The following is a 24,250-nucleotide window of genomic DNA, read 5'->3' on the forward strand; positions in this document are numbered from 1 at the left end:
GAGCTCACAGTAAAGGATTCTCTAGGGAAGAGTGATCATAGCATGCTAGAATTTCAAGTTCAGCTTGAGAGCGAGAAACTTAAGTCCCACACTAGTGTTCTGGAGTTAAACAAAGGTAAACACATAAGCATGAGGGCAGAGTTGGCCCTAGTGGACTGGGCAGGAAGACTACAAGGCAGGACAGTTGATGAACAGTGGCACATATTTAAGGAGATATTCAATTCCTCCCAAGTAAAACATATTCCAAAGAGAGAGAAAGATGGTAGGGGGGTGGAGCATCTATGGCTAAACGAGGAAGTTAAAGATAACATAAAGGCAAAAACTAAGACATACCAAATTGCAAAGGTCAGTGTTAGGCTGGAAGGTTGGGAAACTTTTAAAGGTCAACAAAGAGTTACTAAAAAAAAAATAAAAAAAGCAAAGGTAAATTTGGAAAGAAAATTAGCGTAAAATGTAAAAACTGATAGTAAAAGCTTCTACATGTATATAAAAGGAAAGAGAGTAGCTTTAAGTGAATGTTGGTCCCTTGAAGGATGAGACTGGGGAGTTAAAATTGGGGAACGCAGAAATGGCTTAATCAATATCTTGCCTCAGTTTTCATGGTGTGAGTATCACCCCAATAGTAACAGGTAATGCAGAGGGTCTAGAGAAGGAAGAACTTAGGACAATCACTATCACTAGAGAAAAAGTACTGAGCAAACTCTTGGGATTAAAGGGTGACAAGTCCCGAGGACCTGATGGCCTACATCCCAGGGTCTAAAAGGAAGTGGCAGCGGAGATAGTGGATGCATTGGCTATAATATTCCAAAATTCCCTGGATTCTGGAAAGGTTCCAGTGGATTGGAAAAATGCTAATTTAACACCCTTATTCAAAAAGAAGGGGAGGGGAAAGCAGAAAGTAGGAAACTATAGACCAGTTAGTTTAACGTCTGTCATTGGGAAATTGTTGAAATCCATTATTAAGGAAGTAGTAATGGGGCATTTGGAAAGTCAAAATGCAATCCATCAGAGTCAGCATGGTTTTATGAAGAGTAAATGGTGTTTGCCTAATTTGCTAGAATTCTTTGAAGATGTAACAAGCAAAGTGGATAATGGGGATCCTGTAGATGTAGTATATCTGGACTTCCAGAAGGCCTTTGATATGGTGCGCTCAAAAGATTAATACACAAGATAAGATCACACAGAGTTAGGGGTAATATATTAGCTTGGATAGAGGATTGGCTAACCAACAGAAAGCAGAGAGTCGGGATAAATGGGCCCTTTTTTGGATGGCAAGCTGTAACTAGTGGGGTGCCTCAGGGTTTGGTCCTTGGGCCCCAACTATTTACAATCTATATTAATGACTTGGATTCAGGGATAGAAGAAACTATGGCTAAATTTGCAGATGACACCAAAATAGGTGGGAAAGTAAGTTGCAATGAAGAAATAAGAAATTTACAAATGGATATGGACAGGTTAGTTGAATGGGCCAAAATTTGGCAGATGTAGTTTAATGTGGATAAGTGTGAGGTTATCCATTTGGTCGGAAGAATAAAAAAAATTAGTAATGGGTTGAAAGGTTATGGGGAGAGGACAGGAAATTGGAATTGAGGCCGAAATGAGATCAGCCATGATCATATTGAATGGGGCAGGCTCGAGGGGCTGAATTGCCCACTCCTAGTTCTCATGTTATGTTCTTCTTCATGTGGGAATTGGATTGTTCAGTGACAAGGAAGTTCTGGGCCACAGGGAGAAGATGAGGAGGTGGCAAAGGTAAACTGGTCCGACAGTGAACTGGCACGATGGGCCGAATGGCTGCCTCCTGTGCTGTACAATTCTGTGGATTAACTTCCTCAATTGCCACTCCTATTTTTTGGCCATTACAATTCTTTCAAATACCGGTTCCCTCAGGTCTGTTGTCTATTATTCTCCTCTCTAATGCTATATTAATGTAAACACTCCACCAGCAAAGACAATGCCGTCAGCCCTGTTTCAATGGTCACACCTCTTCCGTGTTCCCCCACTTCTCAAACCATAGATTTTCCTTCTTATCTGATGGGTGTGGCACCAACAGTGTACCTGAGATTACCACTCCAGAGGTCCTGCTGTTTAATCCATCTCCTAATACCTAAAATTCCCTCTGCAGGAACCAAATTCCATTTCATCCTATGTACTTGGTTTCAGTGGGTGGGATAAATTGAGGCTGTGGAATTTATTTTTAGGGTTAGTGGTTAATACAGAAACAAAGTCACCGTCCAGGGTTAAAGTAAATTGGGATAAAGGAAAGCGGTTTGTTAGGCTATAGAGAGAAGCTGACGAAACGTGTTGGAACTATTTGCCCATGTGGCGAGTAAACACCAACACTAGTTTGACTAAATGGTCATCAGGATTTCTAGTAGCTCATTTCAAAATATTTTACACCCTTCCCTGTGTATCTTGGAATCTGAGAGGCAATGCACCATTCAAGCTCCAAAAGCTACAATCTATTCCTAACTACAAAATAACCCCACTGCCGCATTTCACTGCTCTCCGTTTTGCAAACACTTGCTTTGTGGTTTTGTGCTTTTTTGCCTTCCTCTCTGGGTTGTTCTCATTGCCACAGCAATTCAGTACTGAATACTTGTTTGTCAATTCAATGCTCATGGGATCTATGCACTGCCATCTCTTCCTACCCCAATTAGTCCTGCTGTTTTCTGCACACCACCTGCAATACAAGTCATGTGTGTTTCTGACATGATGAACATGCTGAAAGCTGTACTCTGATTAATATATGCTAAATCCTCAGATTAATTTTAAACATAGCAAACACAGGCTTGTTCAATTTACCTGTTTTTAAATTTTCCAATCTGATCAGAGTAGCACTCCATTTGCACTTTGGTATTGCTCAGAACTGGCAATGGACTCTTTAAAATGTAATAAATTTTCAAGTGTGATCAACCAACTCATACTATTGCCAACATGTCTGCTATTTTATAACAGAAATATATGCAAGCTAAAACATGGGATCAGGCCATTTAGTTTAACTCGTGCTGGCATTTACCCTCCACATGAGCAATTAATTCCAACATATTTCCCCAGCTTGTCCCCATATCTTTTCAGCCCTATTCAATCTAATCCTAAAATCTTAACAGTTTCTGCCTGAACCGCTAACCCTAAAAATGAACTCAAGCCTCAACTCTGAAGAACTTTCTCCCACCCACTCCCCCATCTCAATTTTGAAGTTATTTTATTTAATCCTGTATCCTCAATGACTACAGTCTACTTCTACATACCCTATGTCATTCTTTCATAATGTTGTATCGTCCCACCTAAATTGTTTTGTTCAAATGAATTAAGTTCCCCTTTTCCTAGTCTTTTTACTGTATTTCGTCAAACCAGGTAGCAGCATCATTGCTGCTCTGAAGCCTCAATAAACTCCCATTTTACGCCCAAAGCTCCATTCACTATTCTAACTGAGGTCTTATGGTGTAGTCACACAAACATGTATAGATTTTTCAAGTATATAGAAGGGCTTTGAGGACCATGTTGTTTTGAATATGCTGGGAGGCTACTGTTACTGACTGGTGCATCACTGTTATTATGTAGGTGCATGGCACAGTGCTGCATATACACACAGGGGTGGCACAATCTAGTATACAGCATCCATCATAGGCAGTGCAATGCTTATCAACAAAAAGTCTGGATATGAGCCAGTCTTCTTTTCCTTGCTTCCCTTATAATATGATAGGCTTCTCCAATATTTTCTCAAAGGTTGTCCATTGTTATGAGCCAGGTGACTGCTGGCAGAGAATTCCAGGGGGGGGCAGCATCACACTGAGCCCTATCCTGTTCTACCTCATTCAAAAATGCACACAGGACACAGGAACACTGGTTGATCTTTGCACTCTGCAGTGAAGGTTATCAACTTTCTCAATATAAACTCGATAGGTTGGATGACTGCTCCACAGTGAACAGTGCACTTACTGGGTGAACAACTGGAGGGGCTCAAAATTCCTGTACCTTCAAGGTTCTACTAGGAAGGGAATGCTCAAAGTTTACACTAATAGCACACACCATGAAACTGTCAGCTTCCATCTGCAGTCCAAATCTTAAGTAGCTTCTCCGGTTAGGTAGAAATATAAAAGCTGAAAACTGTTTGCCACAAAAGTAACTGAATGTTACATAGCTGAAACATCAGAGGAATTTCCCAAAATCGGTTAGCTGTAGAAGACAGCAGTAATCTCCAAAGCTAAGAACAGCCTTGTAGCTAGAACAACATGCATCCAAAGTGAACTAGATTGGAAAACCTGGCACAGATTGAAAGGCATTACTGTGCAGACTGTTGATCTTTATGAAATGTATCGCATAATAGTCGTATGTTATTAAAGAATGGCACAGCAGTTTAATCTATTACTGAATCCAAAGCTTTAATGTTTCTGGAATGTGTAATGGGTACAACTGGCACAGTACTACAGCATAAATCTGCCCTTTGTTCAAGGCAGTTTTATCTGGTTGTTAAAAACCAATGCTGTGTGCGACATATTCGGTATTAGTCAGGGTCATGCATCAGCATTTAACCCCTCCCAGACAGTCACACAACTTCTCTGATTTGACTTTCGTTTTGAGTGAATTAAAAGCTTTATCTATGCATAATTCAAATGTTGACTAATAGGAAGGGCATTACATAGAAATAAACACAAGCTGCAACATGAAACAAAAACACTCAGCCAACTGGCCCGTATCAGCATTTATCCTCCATATGGGCAAATGGCCCAAGTCATATTTACCCTCTGATAAAAGCAAAATACTGTGGATACTGGAAATCTGCAACAAAAACAGAAAATACTGGAAAAGCTCAGCAGGTCTGACAGCACCTGTGGAGAGAAAAAAAAAGTTAACATTTCGTTATCCATATCCGGTCTCGAAATGTTAACTCTTTTTTTTCTCTCTCCACAGATGCTGTCAGTCATGTTGAGTTTTTCCAGCATTTTCTGTTTTTGTTTCACATTTACCCACTTTGTTCTTACATCTTTTGGACCCTTTTCCTTCATCCACCTTGAATGTTGACAATTCTGCCTCAACCAGTATCCTTAGAAGTGAATTTCAGAGCAGTCTCATAAGGTCAATGTTAACAGGCAGTCAGTGGAAAGCACCACTTCCGAACAAGGTGAAAAATCTCAAATTACTATTAATCAGGCATCCAAGTTGCAATCCTTAGATCAAAAAACAGAATACTAATAATGCCAGAGATCAGAAATAAAAACAGAAAATGTTGGAAATAATTAGGTCAGGCAGCATTTGTGGAAAAAGAAACAGAATTAGTGTTTTAGGTTAATGACCTTTCATCAAAACTGTTCTCATGAAAAGTCATTGACCTGTAATGTTAACTTTGTTCTCTCCACAGATGCTGCCTAACCTGATTATTTCCAGCATTTTCTGTTTTTATTTCTGAGTTTGAGCTGTTTCAATCTAAAAGCCAAAACTAAAGGCAGCAAATACTAATGTCAACACGTCAAACATAATGCAGCCTCTTCATTGATTTCTCAGTCCAAAGCACGAAACAACCAGTTTTAAGGCATTTGGCCCTTTGTACTAAGTTACTGCATTCACTTTGTTACTGCAAGGGGTGCAAGCTCGACTCTGGATAAAATACTTCATACCTAGCACCCCAATGGCCTGGCAGGCAAGTTTCAACAAGTAGTAACAAACCAATGCATCTATCCAAAAAGTTAGGATTAACAAAGGGTGTGCACCTCTGTGCCATTGTTACCTCAGCTGCTCTTCAACTTACATCACTTAGCAATTTCAAAGCTGAACACTGAAAGCCACTTAATTGCATTTTTATAGCAATAAAAAAGTGTCATAAATCTCCCACTCACCCAGTGCAACATAGACAAAGGCAGTCTGTAACATAAGCCCTGTTATTCACACTTCAAATACTTAAAATAATTCAGAAGATGCCGGTATTCATCATCACAACCTGGCTTGTACCTGACACACAATTCAATAGATTTGTGTTCCATGAACAAAATAAGCAATGGTGTAAAGCTATTTGCTCAAGTGCTGCACAACAGACTTACAAACAAAATAATAGCTCATGGAATAAAAGGGCCGCAACATGGATATGAAATTGGCTGAGTTACAGGAAACAGTAGTTAATAGTAGTTCTTCAGACTAGAGGAAGGTTTATAGTGGAGTTCTCCAGGGGTCAGTGTTGGGACCCCTGGTCTTCCTGACACATATTAACAACATAGATCTTGCTGTATAGGACACAATTTCATAATCTGCGGATGGTCAAGACTTGGTAGCACGATGAACCATGAGGAAGATAGTGTAAAACTTGAAAAGGACAGGTTGGTGGAAGTGGCATTTTAAATTTAATGCAGACAAGAGTGAAAGGGTTCATTTTGGTAGGTAGAACGCAGAGACACAATACAAAATAAAGGGTATAATTTTAAAGAGGGTGGCAAGACCTGGGGTGTTTATGTGCATAAATCATTGACATGAAAGAAAATGCTTTCACAAAATGAGCTGTTAGGATCTACAAGGTGCTGCCTGTGTGTAGTGGAGGCAGATTCATTCAAGGCATTCAAAAGATATTTGGATTATTATCTGAAAAAGGAAGATTTGCAGGGCCACTGGAAAAAGACAGTGGCGTGCACTAAGCGAATTGTTCATTCACAAGGTCACAAACACAACGGGCCAAATGGACTCCTGTGCTGTAATAATTTTATTATCTTGGTGCCTTGGGACTGCAACTCACTATTAGCGTATGTACGCAACTCTGTGAAGGTGAGAGGAGCACAGAAACCACTGAAACAGCAGTCAGTGTCATAAGCGCACAAAGCAATAGCCGCACCGCTGCACCATTGCCAGCTGGCACACCTGTGTGTTTGTACATTATGCAGACTATATGTAGACTATATGCGTGCAAGTCATTCATTTTAATTTGTGCCTTGTACAAACAAAAACATTTTCAGATATTGAGGAATGTGTCTGATTAATCTTTTGTATTAATGGGTGAAGGTGCCTGAAAAGTGTTCTTACACACAGTGCAAGGTGATCATTTGGAAGATGACTTCCCATACTTCTCAAAGATATCCTAATTTGAGGAGCTGCTCTGCAGAACACAGAGATGCAAGTCAGGTCATTGAAAACAAAATAAAGCAGATGCTCTCTACCGACATCATGAGGGGAATGGAAAAGAAGCGCGACCATTTCCAAGTGCTGTACAGACAGGCCAGAACGGTCTCCTATGGTAGCAACACACAAAAACTGAACAAATCTGACCGCAACCACCAACACATCAGAAACAGAAACTAACATTATTCACAAAATAAAACCCCAAAAAACAAAACCAAAACCAAAGAGAGCCCTGGTGCCATGAGCAAATGAGGATTATTGTGAGCTCGATCCAGGCATTGCTGCTGCCAGAAACACCGAATCCATCCAAAGAATGAGTGAAACATCCATCAGGGGAATAGAGTCAATCCCCCCGCCCCACCCCACCCCCCCCGGCTGCTCAATCTACTCCAGCCCGGGGGACGCTCAGGCTTCCCGAAGGGCCGAAATACCGTCACCGCGACCCCGGTATCCGGGCTCCCCCCCCCACCACCCCAGTCGTCGTCCCCCCGTGCCCCCGCCCCGGACTCCCCGCAGTCTCCCCCCCCCACCCCCGGTACCCGGGCTCCCCCCGCCTCGGTACCCGGGCTCCCCCCGCCTCGGTACCCGGGCTCCCCCCGCCCGCCGCCCGTCCCCCGCCCCGGTACCCGGGCTCCCCCCCCACCGCCCCAGTCGTCGTGCCCCCGCCCCAGTCCCCCCCGCCCCGGTACCCGGGCTCCCCGGGACACGGCAGCTCCCCCCGCTGCCGCCACACCCGGGTCAGGCCCAGGCCGCCACTACATCGCCGGAGCCGCTCAAACCCCCCGCCCCCGTCCCCGTCCCCGTCCCCCCGCGACCCCAGCACAGCCCCGGGCCCAGAGCCGGAACCGCGGGTATTTCTGAGCTAAATTAAGCGGTGGTTAACGGGCCTGAGGCGGCCTCACACTGGGTGTCCGCTCCTTACCTCGACATAGGCGGCCCGGGCGGGCGCTGCCACCAGCAGCAAGAGAGCGAGCAGTGCGCCGGCAGCCATCATCCTCCCGATTCCCGATTGCACTTCGTCCCCCTGCGCCCCGAGCCTATGGACCAGACTGCGCACACTCCCCATATGCGCGCTCCCGCCGCGCACGCTCACAGAACGACACACGCTCCCCTTTGCGTGCTCCCGGCATGCGCGCTCACTGCAGTGCGCATACACCACACTGTACACACTCCTGCTCTGTGCGCTCACTGCATTGCACACGATCCCATCCTGCGCATACACCACACTGTACACACTCCTGCTCTGTGCACTCACATGCTCCATGCTGTGTATACTCTGTACTGTGTACACTCCCACTGCATGCTCAATGCACTGCATATACTCCTGTGCTGTGCACTTGCTGCACTGTGCTGCTCCCATCCTGTGCATACACACTATACAACTGCTCTGTGTGTTCACTGTTCTGTGCACGCTCCCAACCTGTGCACTCACCACACTACACACACTCACCACACTGCACACACTCCCACCCAGGTGCTCAATGCGCTGCACATGCTCCCACTGCACACTCACTGCACTGCATATGCTGCTACTGCATACTCGCTACCCTGCGCAAGTTTCTGAATTGCGCATGCTCCTGTCCTCCATGCTCATCACAGTGCACACCCTCCCACCCTCCGGGCTCACTGCGCAACAGGTGTAGGTCAATTCAATGCCTTTGAGATTGTTCCACCATATAGTTAAGTCATAGCTGATCTGTGACCTAACTCCAAATACTTGCCTTTGCCCCAAAATATTTTAATACAGTTGGTTAGCAAAAATCTATCAATCTCAAGATTTAAATTCACAACTGATCTAACATCAGTTACCATTTGTAGAAGAGGGTTCCAAGCTTCTATGATGGGCTGAATGGCCTTCTACTGTGCTGTAACCATTCTATGATGTTACCATGCTTTCTTTCAAAGGTTTGGTTCTAATTTTTATGCTGGGCTCCCAATCCTAGATTCCATAATCAGTAGAGATAGTTTCTCTCAAATACCCTATCTGTTCCCCTTAATACTTTGAAAACTTTGATCAAAACATCATTTAACTGTCTAAATTCTAGGGAACATAACCTTATTTTGTGTAATCTCTCCTCATAATTTAACTATAAATCCAGGAATCACTTAGGTAAATCTATGCTGCACTCCCTCCAGTTTCCAAGGCTGCAAATCCAGGGGATTACTTTTACATTTATTCTTTCATGGGACGGAGGCATCATTGGCAAGGCCAGCATTTGTTGCCCATCCCTAATTCCCCTTGACCTGAGTGACTTGCAAGGCAATTTCAGGAGATGATCCAGAGTTAACCACATTTCTGAAGTAAAAGCAAAATACTGGTAATACTGGAAATCTGAAATAAAAACAGAAAATGCTAGAAAAACTCAGCAGGTCTGGCAGCATCTGTGGGGAGAGAAACAGAGTTAATGTTTCAAGTCTATGAAGCAATCAGCAAATTCTTGGATCTAGCTCAGAACATGCATTGAAAAGGCAGTGAACCAACTTTAGCTGACTAACAAAACGTGTGTTACAACCAGGTGAGAATGGGTCCCCTGTTTGCCCTTTCCTCGTTTGACCATAATAGGTTCTTTTTGTTTGAAAAGCATTGTTATGGACCATGATGGGAGGAGTGCACAGTTAATTCTAGCCCCACTTCTCCACAGGTCGCAACAATAGTTTAAATGTTTAATTCACTCACAAAACTGGCCTTTTGTTTCCCTTTGATACTGTTATTCCTAGCATAAAGGCTTCTTTCAGTAAACACAAAAAAATTGCTTTATTATAAAACAAACTACTTTTTAAAAACAAGTTAATAAACTGGTTAACATACAAGTTGTAGTTTAGAAGTGTAATGATCTTTTTCCCCCTTTATAAAAAAAGATATTCGAACCCCCATACACTCACACAAACACAAAACAGGACAAACAAACGCAGTTCCCTGCAGGGGCTGGAGTATGGAATGTTTCTTTTAAAAGGATAAAATTCAAAGAGATCTCGACCCTGTTGATGTAACAGAATTCTGGTCACAATAGGTCTAGAAGTTCCTTCAGATGGCTTTTTTTGGTGAAACTGTCCTTGATGACTCTGAAAGGTCCGAGAAATACTCTGGTACAAAATTTCAACGCTCGCAGTCCAGATGCAATATTCAAGTGGTTCCTTTATTACGCATGCGGGGAGCAAACGCTGGGCACTCCAGACGCTTCTCCACCAAGGTTTCAAATGAGCACAGTTTATATATCTTTTACAATCAATTACAACTTAATGGTATTCGTTAGACAAAGGCCACAGCCCAATGACCCCCTGGTGGGCTGATAATTGTGTGCATGTACAGTAATTGCAGTGCAGAGACTGGGCATTGTCTTTTTTGAAGATGGCTATCAGACGGTGCAAAATGGCCTTCCCCATTTCTGTTGAAGGGTCATTCGGACTCAAAACGTTAACTGTATCCCTCTCCGCAGATGCCGCCAGACCTGATGAGTTTTTCCAGGTATTTTAGTTTTTGTTCCCCATTTCTTGATTGAGTTATCCCATGTTCCCGCCCATGTGTCTCCTGTTTCCTAATTGCAAATTTACAGCTGGGCCCTTTGTACAAGTTTATAGTTTTCACGTAAGGCTGCGACTGTTTGTGTATGCTTTGGTGCCTTAGCTGCTGGTCCTGGCTAGTACTTTAAAATAAATCCAAATTTTCTGCATCTTCAACTCTTACCTATCACAACTTTGCAGACTTTAAGAAAAAACAGAAGAGTTATTCCGTAGATGTCCGAGGAAAGCTTAACACAAAAGTGGGACAGAGGGAAGGAAAGAGAGACTCTTATCTTGTCGCCTGCTTTTAAGGCACCTCCACGTACTGCCTGAGAGTTTTAGAGACTAAGATGTTCAAAGAATACTTCTCTTAAGCCAGGTATTTTTAACCCATCAGCAAGAGTCTTTAGCCAGGTAACAGCAATTCTTTGTTAACTTAGATATATAGAGTATCTCTTCCTCCCCATGTGTTCCCTGCTGGACATCTATCTTGACCCAGGGCTTCTTGAAGAATGGCATATTCACATCCCAAATTAATATTACAAACTTTTAAAAATAACTCAGGACAAAGAATGTCCAAAACTCAATGTCTTTCAATTTTTTCAAAAAACGGGTTTGTCACAGGATGTCCTTGTCAATTCAGTGAACACTTAACTGTTCACATGCAGTAATCAGAAAAGAACCTATAGGACAGGTTTTCTTAAGTTTAACAAAGGAAGATGTACACTTCATTATTTTACTTAGACAGGTTTAAGTATTGCAAAGCTAACCTTTTTTGTTGTTAAACTCAAGAAAACCTGTCCTAAAGGCTCTTTTCTGATCACTAGTACTAATCAAGCAAAGAAGTCTTCACTGGCTTGGGCATGTGCATGAGATGGAAGATGGCCACATTCCTGAGGATATGCTACATGGGGAGGTAGCAAAAGGCAAGAGAACAGCAGGGTCCCCAAAACTCAGATTCAAAGATATTGTGAAAAGGGACATGAAAGCCCTCTCCATCAACCATGGCAAGTGGGAAACTCTAGCTGACAACTGATGCAAATAGCGATAAGAGCTGCAGGCAGGAGTTCTCTGCCATGACAATCTGTGGTTTCAGAAACTCCAAAGCAGACTCCAGCCCTGTAAACAAGGCAGCAGCAATTATCCCGCCCCACTGCCAACAGATTTTGCCTTTCAAGGATTAGCTTGTTCATCCATCAAAAGAAATGTAGCAAATAGTCTCATCTGACCTCACCAAAGGCTGCATTCCCATCATCTCTCACAGATGGAAGGTGCCAACCGGTGCCCAGAACTGCTCACAATACTCTAGGTATGGTCGAACAAGGGACTTGTATGTCTGAACCATGACCTCTTAACCCCTTGTAGATATAAAGACCAACATTCCATTGGCCTTTTCGATTATATTATTGTCAGAAACATGTAATTATAATATTTTGAATTTGAGGGCAACTGTTTTAATGGTTGTTTTCAAATTCTTTTTTTTAATTCATTCATCAGATGTGGGTGTTGCTGGCTAGGCCAGCATTTGTTGCCCACTGCTAATTGCTCGAGAAGGTGGTGATGAGCTGCCTTCTTGACCTGCTGCAGTCCCTGTGGCATTGCTACACACACACACACACACACACAGTGCTATTAGGGAGGGAGTTCCCGGACTTTGATTCGGTGGCAGTGAAGGAACGGCGATATATTTCCAAGTCAGGATGGTGAGTGGCTTGGAGGGGAACTTCAAGGTGATGGTGTTTTTTTTTCAAAATTGAAAACAGACAATATGGCACCTTTCTGTGTTTATTCAAACCTTGTCAGACTTATGTCTCAAAAGCTGGCTACAAAGAGTCATTAAAAATGCAACGGCTTCTGAATTCACTGAATCTTTTAAAAGGTATGAAAAACTCTTTTACTGCTATGGGAGCAGGAGGCAGGGAGGGACTTCAAAGGACCTCAAAGTAATTAACTTCCTTGCCTGGTGGAACTCCTTGAAAATTAACATAGTAGCCATTTTAAGTTTTGAACTGTCTGAAGCCTGGCTGAGAACAATTTTGGGTGCAGAACCCCAAGGAGGAATGCTGAGAGACATTGTCAGAGGAGTTTCCTCTCTACTACTGGGAGTAAAAGAGGAAGGTGTTAATAAATCAACTGCTTTCTGCTGAGGAGAATAGAGGTAATCTTTATGTGTTGTTACAGCAGAACTAGTGAGGAACAAGAAACCTTCTCTCTCTCCCAGAACCTGCTTGACCTGCTGAGTCCACCTGAAAAGGCAAATCTCTGAACAATCAACCACAGAAGCCATCGCAGCTGCTAAACTGAATCTCAAGTTTCAATCCTTTCACTTCAGGAAGAAGGAATTCAAGCAACGAGCCTGCAACAATTTCTCACAGAGACTGTTTTGCAATCTCATCTTTAAGTATTTTTTTTCTTTATCTGCATTTTAATCTTTGTATCCATATTTTAGTTAAAACTATCACTTTTACTTCAGTAACTTTCATCAGTAGTTTAATAATAAACAAATCTTTATCCTGTTTAAGGCTAAAGCTTTGCTGCTGATTATACATTTTCTTAGATCACGGATTACTTTGAGGAAACACTTTTTACATGGTCATGACAATGCAGAGTTATTTACGGCACAAAGGGGGGCCATTTGTCCCATAAATCCATGCCACTCTCTGTGGAGCAATCCAGTCAGTCCCATTGCACTGCTCCATCCCCATAGCCCTGGAAGTTTATTTCCTTCAAGTGCCTTTCCAATATCCTTTTGAACTGATTGATCATCTCTACTGTCACCACCTTCATGGGCAGCAAGTTCCAGATCATTATCACTTACAGCGTAAAAAAGTTCTTCCTCACATTCCCTCTTCATCTCTTGCCCAAAACCTTAAATCTATGTCCCCTAGTCCTTGTACTATCAGCTAGTGGGAACAGTTTTTTCTTTGTTTACCTTATCCAGCCTGTCATAATCTTGTACACCTCTATCAAATCTCTCCTTGTTCTCCTTTGCTCCAAGGAGAACAACCCCAGCTTCTCCCAGCTAACCTTGTAACTAAAATTCTGCATTCCTGGAACCATTCTGGTAAATCTCCTCTGCATCCCCTTAATGACCCTCACATTCTTCCTAAAGTGTGGTGACCAGACTGATGTGGCCTAACCAAAGCTTTATAAAGGTTCAGCATAACTCCTCCTTTGCACTGAATACCTCTATTTATGTAGCCCAAGGTCACATGTCCTTTGCTAACCACTCTCTCAATATGCCATAGTACCTTGAAAGATCTCTGCATTTGCACCCTTTGGTCCCACTGTATTTTCGACCTGTGTGTGACATTTTAATGGTCTAAATACCTGGACCTCAAGACTCTCTGGGCCTCCACTGTTCCTAGCTTTTCACCATTTAGAAAGTACCCTGTCCTATCCTTTGTAAGTCCCAAGTGGACCACCTCACAATCGCCAATATTGAAGTTCATTTGCCACAGTTCTGCCCATTGATCTTTCAATATCTGTGTAATATTATGCTTTGATCTAGGCTGCTTACAATGCTGCCTATCACTGTGTCATCAGGAAGCTTGGATATGTGGTTTCCTATCCCATCATGTAAGTCATTAATGAATACAGTGAATACTCATTCTTGTGGGATCCCGCTAGTCACACCCTGCCAACTAGAGTAACCAATCATTATCCCTACTCTGTCTCCTGCAGTTAAGTTAATTTCCCAACCAGGTTGGTAATTTGCTTCCAATTCCAAAAACTTCAGCTTTAGCTCACAGTCTCTTAACAGGCTTTATCAAATGCCTTCTGGAATTCCAGATAAATGTCCACTAATGTCCCTGTCCACTACTTTAGCCACCTCTTCATAAAATCCAATCAGGGTCAGGAGGCTTGACCTACTCTTTATAAATCTATGCTATCTCTCTCTCTGATCAGCTGAAAATGTCCAAGTTGTTTAGTCACACTATCCTTAATTATAGACTTCTAGCAATTTCTCAACATTAGATGTTAGGTTAACTGCTCCATAAGTCCTCTGTCATCTTTCTTCAATAATGGAGTTACATATGCAAATTTCCAATCTAAAGGAACTATTCCTGAGTCAGGAGAACTTTGGAAGATTACAGTCAGGGCATCAGAAATGGTCTCACTACTCTGTTTAAAACCCCAGCATGGAAACCATCTGGACCTGGGAATTTGATGCTCTTTTGGGCCATTACTTTCTTCATTACTATTTTTTTTTGTTTACATTACTTTTGTTGAGTCCCTGTCCCTTGGGAATGCTGGCATGTTGACCACTTCCTCTACTGATACTGATGCAAAGTAATTATTCAGCATTTCTGCCATTTTTTTTATTTTCATTGATAATATCACATTCATCAGTTATCAAGGGGCCATCGTTGCTCCTCACCACCCTCTTTTTAATATAATCGTAGTAAATTATGTATTTATTTTGATATCTCTTGCAAGCTTCCTTTCATATTCCCTCTTTAAGGTTCTTACTATCTATTTTATTATTCTTTGTATCTTTCCCATTCACCAGCATCTTTGCTTTTTTGCATATTTGTATGTTTTGTCTTTTAATTTTATGTTGTCTCTTACCATTCTGTTCATAATTTTCCAATCCTCCTCAGATATCGGGGTAGTGCCAGAGGACTGGAGAAGTACAAATGTTACACCCTTATTCAGAAAAGAGTATAACAATAACTTATCGATTACAGACTGATCAATTTAACCTCAGTGATGGAAAAACTTTCAGAAACGACTATCTGGGACAAAATTAACAAGCAATTGGACATGTGTGGATTAATTAAGGAAAGCCAGCACAGATCTGTTAAAGGCAAATCATTTTTAATAAGCTTGATTTAAGTTTTCCATGAATTAACAGTGAGGGTTGATGAGAGTAATGCACATTGATGTGGTGTGTACGGACTCCCAAAAGTGCCAATAATAGGCTTGCCAGCAAAATTGAAACCCATGAAATGAAAAGGACAGTGGCAGCATGGATATAAAGTTAGCTGAGTGACAGAAAACAGGGTAGTGGTGAACGGTTGTTTTTCAGACAAGAGGACAGTGATGTTCCTGGTGTTGGCAATAGGACCACTAGACTTCCTGATATATATTAATAACATAAACTTTGGTGTATAAGGCACAATTTCAAAATTTGCAGCTGATAAAAAACTTGGAAGTATACTGAGCTGTCAGTAGGATAGTGATTCATTTCAAGAGGATATAGACAGGCTCATGGAATGGGCAGATAAATGGCAGATGAAGCTCAATGCAGATAGCTCAAAGTGATACATTTTGGTAGGAAGAATGGGGAGAAGCAATATAAAATGCAGAATACAATACAGAGAAACCTGAGGTTATTATTTCTTATTCTTCCATGGGATGTGGGCATCGCTGGCTAGGCCAGCTATTCGCTTGTACTGTGGGGGAGGGTTTAAACTAGAGTGGCAGGGGGATGGGAACCTGAACGGGGAGAGACAAGAGAGGGAAACAAAGATAGAAACGAAGGACAGAAAAGTAGAAAGCAAAAGTGGAAGGCAGAGGAAACAAAGGCTAGCAGCAAATGAGCCATAGTACAAAGAAAATGTGTAAAAATGTTGACAACACAAGTCTAAAGGCACTGTATCTGAATGCACATAGCATGCGCAATAAAGTAGATGAATTAAGAGCGCAAAGAGATGTGAATGGGTATGATATGATTGCGATTATGGAGACATGGCTGCAGGGTGACCAAAGCTGGGAACTGAATATCCTAGGGTATTCAGTATTTGGGAAGGACAGGCAAAAAGGAAAAGGAGGTGGGGTGGCATTGTTAAGGATGAAATCAGTGCAATAGTGAAAAAGGATATTGCCTCAGAAAATCTGAATGTAGAATCAGTCTGGTTGGAGCTAAGAAGCAACAAGAGGTGGAAAACATTAGTGGGAGTTGTCTAGAGGTCTCCAAACAGTAGTGGTAAGGTAGGGGATGGCATTAAACAAGAAATTAGAGATGCATGCAACAAGGGTGCTACAGTAATCATGAGTGACTTTAATCTGCATATAGACTGGGCAAACTAACTTAGCAATAATACCGTGGAGGATGAATTCCTGGAGTGTATACGTGATGGTTTTTTAGGTTAGTACATTGAGGAACCAACTAAGGAATAGGATATCCTAAATTTGGCATTGAGCAATGAGAAGGGGTTAATTAATAATTTTGTTGCATGGGGTCCTTAAAGGAAGAGTGATCATAATATGACAGAATTCTTGACTAGGATGGAAAGTGAAGTAGTCCAATCCGAAACGAGGGTCCTAAATGTAAACAAAGGAAACTACGAAGGCATGAGGGGTGAGTTGGCTTCGATAGATGGGGGAACTTCATTAAAAGGTGGATAGTCAATGTCTATTATATAAGGAACAAATGCATGCATTGCAAGAGTTATACATTCCTTTCTGGTGCAAAAATGCAACAGGCAAAGCAGTCTGGAGAAACTAACGGGATTGAAAGCCGATAAATTCCCAGGGCCTGATAATCTACATCCAGGGTACAAAAGGAGGTGGCCATGGAAATAGTGGATATGTTGGTTGCCATGTTCCAAAATTCTATAGATTCTGGAACAGTCCTGGCAGATTGGAGGGTGGCAAATGTAACCCCACTATTTTAAAAAGGAGGGAGGCAGAAAATAGGGAATTACAGACCAGTTAGCCTAACATCAGTAGTAGGGAAAATGCTAGCATCTATTATAAAGGATGAGATAACCGGACACTTGGAAAATATAGATAAAAACAAAAAACTGCGGATGCTGTATAAACTGGATTAGACAAAGTCAACATGGATTTATGAAAAGGAAATCATGTTTGACAAACCTGCTGGAGTTCTTTTGAGAACGTAATTAGTAGAATGGATAAGGGAGAACCAGTGGATGTGGTGTATTTGGATTTTCAAAAAGCTTTTGATAAAGTCTCACATAAGAGTGATTAAAGCACAGGGGATTGGGGATAATATATTGGCATGGATTGTGAATTGTTTAACAGACAGGAGGCAGAGAGTAGGAATAAATGGGTCTTTTTTGGAGTGGCAGGCGGTGACGAGTGGGGTACCACAGGGATCAGTGCTTGGGCCCCAGTTATTCACAATATATATCAATGATTTAGATGAGGGAACAAATGTAATATTTCCAAATTTGCTGACGACACAAAACTTGGTGGGATTGTAAGTGCTGAGGAAGATCTAAAGAGGCTTCAAGGAGATTTAGACAAGTTGAGTGAGTGAGCAAATACATGACAGATGCAGTATAATGTGGATATGAGTGAAGTCATTCATTTTGGTAGGAAAAGCAGAATTTAAATGACGATAGATTGGGAAATGTTGATGTACAAAGGGAGATCCTTGTACACCAGTCACTGAAAGCAAGCATTCAGGTGCAGCAAGCAGTTAAGAAGACAAATGGTATGCTCACCTTCATTGCAAGAGGATTTGAGTATAGGAGCAAGGATGTCTTGTTGCAGCTATACAGTTTTCATGAGACCACACCTGGAGTGTTGTGTGCAGTTTTGCCTCCTTACTCAGAAAGATATACTTGCCATAGAGGGAGTGCAGTAAAGGTTCACCAGGCTGATTCCTGAGATGACAGGATTGTCTTGTGAGGCGAGATTGGGTCGATGAGGCCTGTATTCACTGGAGTTTAGTAGAATGAGAGGGGATCTCATTGAAACATATAAAATTCTGACAGAGCTGGACAGACTGGATGCAGGTAAGATGGTGCCCCAGGCTGGGGGGGGTCTAGAATAAGGGGGTCACAGTCTGAGGACACGGTCGATCATTCAGGACTGAGATAAGGAGAAATGAGACAGTGGTCGCTGAATACATTTAAGAAGGAAATAGATAGATTTCCAGATACTAAAGGCGTCAAAGAGTATGGGGAGAGGGCAGGATTAAGGCGTTGAGATAGAGGATCAGTCATGATCATATTGAATGGCGGAACAGGCTCAAAGGGCTGAATGACCTACTCCTGTTTCTATGTTGCCTATCCCTAATTACCCTTGAACAGAGTGTCAAGGGGCACTTAAGAGTCAACCACACTGCGTGGGTCTGGAGTCACATGTGAGCCAAACCAGGTGAGGATGGCAAATAGGACATTAGTGAAATAGATGAGTTTTACAATAATCAATGATAGAAACTAGATTTGTTAACTAATTGGATTTAAACTCCACCAGCTGTCATGGTGGGATTTAAACCCATGTCCCGAGAACGTTAACCTGGGCCTTAGGATTACTCATCCAGTGACATTACCACAACACCACCATCTCCCCTGAGGCCTGGCGTTACATATGCACTAATTATAGAATTTGGCAGGGTGGGTTGAGAAAGTGGTTAAAAAGGCATTAAAACAGGATGCTGGTCTTTATAAATAGAGACATAGAGCAGAATTTTCCATGCCCACTGGTAGCAGGCGTGATAGGTGGCGTGAGCGGACAACATGGCGCAATCGGTTTCACAACAGCAGGAAGGCAGGTCGTGATTGTCCATTCAGCCCGCCGACAGCAGGTCGCATTTCCCGCCATCGGTCGTCGGGATATAATTTTCAGGCCATCCTGCCAGGCTCTTGCACCCCCACTGAACACCTCCCACTGTTAACAGCACAGAGTTCACTTTGGGTGAACGGGAGGTGAGTGCACAGCCATGTACTGCAGAGCTCGCCAGGGTCACCTGTTGCTTTGCAGGCTTCAGGGGCACCAGGGGGTCGGGGTTAAGTGCTTCCCTGCCTCGGAGCGACTTGTGAGGGTGAAGTGGAGTGGGGGGGGGCAGGTGCAGCCCTGCCTCTGAGGCAATTTGTGAGGGTGAGGGGGAGCAGGGGGCAAGTGCAGCCTTGCAGTTGAGGCAACTTGTGAGGTGGGGGCAAGTGCAGCTTTGCCGTTGAGGCGACCAGTAGTGGGGGGAAGAGGGTGGGGGGGGGTGGGGGGGTGGTGGCGGGGGTGGTTAAAGGCAGCCCTGCCTTTGAGGCAACTGGTGGTGGGGTTGGAGGGGATGGTCAAGGGCAGCCCTGCCGTTGAATATAGCACACATTCAGGGTGGGGAGGTAGGGTGGGTGAGGAAAGTGGCCACTTATTCGGGAAACCTGTAGGAAGTGACCATTCTTCTGCGACTGAGAGAGTTCAGGTGCAGCCACATTGATAGGCACCTTCAACACCTCTTTGTTCCATTGTCTGTGACATCTTTTGATTAATTGCTCCTATCACTGTTTGCTTGTCCCTACAACCACACCACACCCCCCCCCACCCAACTCCCCCACCTTAAACCAGCTTATATTTCACCCCTCTCCTAATATTCACTCAGTTCTGTTGAAGGGTCACAAGGACTCGAAACATCAACTCTTTTCTTCTCCGCCGATGTTGCCAGACCTGCTGAGTTTTTCCAGGTAATTCTGTTTTTGTTTTGATATGGTTGGGGTTGGGCTCCAAGCTTATCTGCCCACTCAAGCAACGCAGAGGCATCAAAGTGCCACCAAGTTCTCCAGAGCTCCCACCACTTGCTGCCACCCCCCCCGCGCCTGCCCACCACCCCCGGCCAACCCTGGCACAAACTGCAAATTCATGAATACTTGAGTGGACTGCAGAGCAGTTGTACTGTACACATTGTAGAATCTCCTTGCTAAAGCTGGCTATATAGCAGTCACTGCTGGAGGCGCTCACAGCCCCTTGCAATGTCACCATTCCGGTTTGGATCAGTCTCCCCCATGGTTCAATCTAACAGGGCAGCCATGCAGCACATTAATCTCTGACCATCCAAGTGGAGGCCAGCACTCTCCAGGAAATGTTAAGGGGCCATCACACTTAACCAGGACAAGTTCTTCGTACACCCATGCTAACCATGTCTCGCTCTTTCATCCCGCAGGAGCAGTATATCAGGATCATGGAGCTTGGTGAACTAGCTGTGTGCCTGATAGCCTACAGAGCGTGAAGAAGATGAGGGAGACAGCGACTGAGAATCCTGGCTGCACAGAGGCAGAAGCAGCAACCTCAGGAAGAAGGGGTGCCTGGGGCTCCTGCACACACTGCCCAAGAGCCACAGCAAACCATCAGAGGCCGGAGCCTAGCCACACCCAGGGTCTATGGACGCCGCCTTTCATTCCTGCAGATGACCAAGAACCAGTGTCGCCGAAGACTGCAAATGTCTAGGGAACTGGTCGCTCACATCCTGCCAATTACTGCAGGAATGGGCGCCAAGGGGACATGGAAGGCATCCACTGCCAGTGGCTGTGAAAGTGACCACGGTACTCCATTTCTATGCCAGCGGCTCATTTCAGGGCTCTACAGATGACCCCCGTGGGATCTCTCAAGCCTCCACCTACAAATGCATCCATGAGGTCACAGATGTCATCTTTGCGAACTTTGTGCATTTCACCCGGGACCAGGACAGCCAGAATGCAAGAGAGATTGGATTTGCCCAGATCCCGGGTTTCCCACAGGTGCAGGGTGTGATTGACTGCACTCATGTGGCACTCAGATCTCCATTACAACACACGGTGAATTACAACAACTGCAAGAGCTTCCATTCACTGAATGTGCAGCTGGTTGTGACCACCAGAAACACATCCTGCAGGTGTGTGCATGGTTTCTAGAGTTCGTGCATGACACCTACATTCTCAGTCGGTCACACATCCCTGGAGTCTTCCAGGGGTCACAGATCCCTGGAGTCTTCCAGGGTCCACAGAAGCTGCAGGGATGGCTCCTCGGAGACAAGGGCTACCCAGAGTCCGTGGCCAATGACATCCATGCAGCGGCCTCAGACTGCAGCATAGCGGTGGTACAATGGGGGTCATACTGCAGCTCGCAACTTGGTGGAGCAAACCATCGGGATGCTGAAGATGCGGTTCCGGTGCCTGTGGAGTCCAGCAATACAGTCCACAGAGGGTGTCACACATCTTCATCGTCTGCTGCAACCTTTACAACTTGGCACTCCAACGGCACGTTGGCTGAGGAGGAAATGGAGGAGCTACACGTCTCCACCAATGAGGAGGACGCTGACGGGAATGAGACCGAGGAGGTCCTCGGAGGCGGCGAAGATGGGGATGAGGCCCTCGCACTGGCTAGACGAGGCAGTCGTGCTCGGGAGGCCCTCATAGCTACTGGATTTTGGGAGGGTGATGACGATATGCAGTGAGGTGACCCCATGGTTCCTCACATTTGTGAATGATTGACTCCAGTCTGGCTTTAGGCAGTGTGAATACCCTCTATGAGAATGTTCCTGTCATGGAGAGGCAGTGGAGGCCCTAATTGTCACTCGATTGCAGGAAGATGATGACGACATACATTGAGGACACTCCATAAACCTTCATACAGCCTCTGAGAATTTCTGATTCCTGTCTGGCCAAGGGCAGCTCATTTGTGCTCTATGATCAGGGTCATATTATAGAGACGCAGCCATGAAACTTTAGAAGCATCTGATGCTTTGTTTGCCATCAGCACCTGAGCCCTTCAGGAGCTGGAGCACAGCATCAGTGGTCACAGATGCTCAAGAGATGGGGGATAGCCGCTCCTTAAGCACATCGAGAGAATGAGAGAACTCTGTGACGCCTGCCCACAACATTCTGGCAGCAATGACCAGAACCGCCAAGGTGCAGGCATCAGTAATGTCTCCAGGGAATGTGAGGCCGGTCCGTCACTTTGATTTGAAAGCTGCACAGAGTACAGGGAAGAGACCCTGGACTGAGACACCTGCCTTTATCTTGTGCAGAAAGGTTTCACATCTGAGTGACAAGAACACTGCTCTGGTGTTGCTGCTGTGTGCTGGATTACTCTTGGATTTCCCTTTGGCTGTTGCCGGCTGCTATTGTACTGCTGCCCTGCCTCAAGCCTGATTCCATTCTCTGTTGTTGGGGACCTGGAGACTGCAAGGCCTAAGGCCTGAGAAGAGACAGAGACAGAGGGAGAGGGAGCAAGGGAGGGGAAGTGCTGTTGCTGCTGGACAGGGAGGCCAGGAGGCAAAAGACTGTTATAAACATCCTAGGTGGGTGTCTGGACTCATTGTTTGTTCGGTGGGGGCTGGAAAAAAACTATGTATTTTATAGGGGGGACGGGCAGAAGACTGCTCTAGAGACTAGGGAGAGAAAAAGGGTGTGGTGTGTGTGTGTGCTGTTTCAAATCTTGCCACCACCCCTCCCCCCACCCCATCATCACTTCTTGCTTTCAGCTAGCGGCCCAGGTAGCGGGTATTGCCAGGTGAAGAAGAACAGAGCTACCTCCTGCATACCAGGCAGTACCGGCTGCCTGGTGAAGACGTCGCCCGACCCCTACCAGAAGATCGCCAAGACCCCCACCCACAATATATTTCCATCGAGAGACACCTAGCTACATATTACCCTATCCCTCCGGTGTCTCCCTGTCCTTTACCCCTCTCCTTCCTCACCTCTCCTCTCTGCTGTTAACATCTCATTCCATCTTTCTCCCCCTCTCCTCGGGGAGGGATATCATTATTTATATTTCTTGGGGTGGGTGTGGCTCAGCCCCTATGGCTAGGACAGGCTTGCTTGTAGCCGGGTCTTCCTGGGAAAATGTGGAGGCGGTGCTATAACCGGTGGCGGGGCCCTACTAAGAAGACCTATGTGGGAGCAGCTACTTCTGTGGCCCCTGCTGCTCCTGCGGCCCCATCACCTTTCCGCCTCCTCACAAAGGCCCTGGGGGTTAAGAGCTAATCTCACCCCAAAATTATCATTGAGGCGTGCGTCAGGGCTATGGCTGGGGTTGTCCGCCCCTCAGCCATAGTCGCAGCCTCAAAGATGTACGGCAAAGCCGTCTTTTTCCTGAGGTCCAAGCGGGTGGTGCACCTGGCCCTTGAAAAGGGGCTCACTGTGGGCGGGACCCCCTTGAGGCCACCGCCAGGAGGCTCATTATTTCAAACATCCCGCCCTTTGTCTCCAGTGAGCTCCTCCTCCCCGCCTCCATCAACTGGGGGAGGTCAGGTCCGGGGTTGCACTGATCCCGCTCGGCCTCAGGGACGCGGCCCTCTGCCACGTGCACTCCTTCCGGCGCCAGGTATTCGTCCGCCTGGCCCGGGATGAGTGCATGGAGGGGGCCTTTAATTTAGATTTTGAGGGGGCTGCCTACCGGGTCTTTTGGACTGCGGATGGCGTATGGTACCATGCCTGTAAGGAGGTGGGTCACGTGAAGAACTGCCCCTGCCTCCAAGGCTGACAACATCACCCAGGCGGCAGCAGCTGGCACTGCTGCTCCTCCCCCCACCACCCGTCCATCTCCCTCCCCCCGCCACCCCTCCCCCCACCACCCGTCCATCTCCCTCCCCCCACCACCCCTCCATCTCCCTACCTCCGCCACCCCTCCCCCCACCACCCATCCATCTCCCTCCCCTCACCACCCGTCCATCTCCCTCCCCCCACCACCCCTCCATCTCCCTACCCCCGCCACCCCTCCCCCCACCACCCCTCCATCTCCCTCCCCCCACCACCACTCCATCTCCCTCCCCCCACCACCCCTCCATTTCCCTCCCCCCACCACCACTCCATCTCCCTCCCCCCACCACCCCTCCATCTCCCTCCCCCCACCACCCCTCCATCTCCCTCCCCCCACCACCACTCCATCTCCCTCCCCCCACCACCCGTCCATCTCCCTACCCCCACCACCCGTCCATCTCCCTTCCCCCGCCACCACTCCATCTCCCTCCTCCTGCCAC

General features: G+C 45.2%; 1 protein-coding gene across 4 annotated transcripts in view; it reads right to left on the minus strand.

Annotated features, from left to right (window-relative positions):
* The window catches only part of aplp2 (amyloid beta (A4) precursor-like protein 2), a 186,302-nt gene extending 178,048 nt beyond the window's left edge, over positions 1-8,254 (minus strand). The window contains exon 1 of one of the 4 annotated variants that reach the window (XM_041174080.1): positions 8,024-8,254. In XM_041174080.1, the coding sequence (XP_041030014.1) occupies positions 8,024-8,167 (144 nt within the window). In that variant the 5' untranslated portion in view covers positions 8,168-8,254. The remainder of the gene's footprint in view (positions 1-8,023) is intronic. The other 3 variants (XM_041174079.1, XM_041174081.1, XM_041174082.1) reach the window with 3 other exon arrangements.
* Positions 8,255-24,250: the final 15,996 nt, after the last annotated feature.

Source organism: Carcharodon carcharias, chromosome 25 (genome assembly GCF_017639515.1).
Source record: "Carcharodon carcharias isolate sCarCar2 chromosome 25, sCarCar2.pri, whole genome shotgun sequence".
Lineage (NCBI taxonomy): Eukaryota > Metazoa > Chordata > Chondrichthyes > Lamniformes > Lamnidae > Carcharodon > Carcharodon carcharias.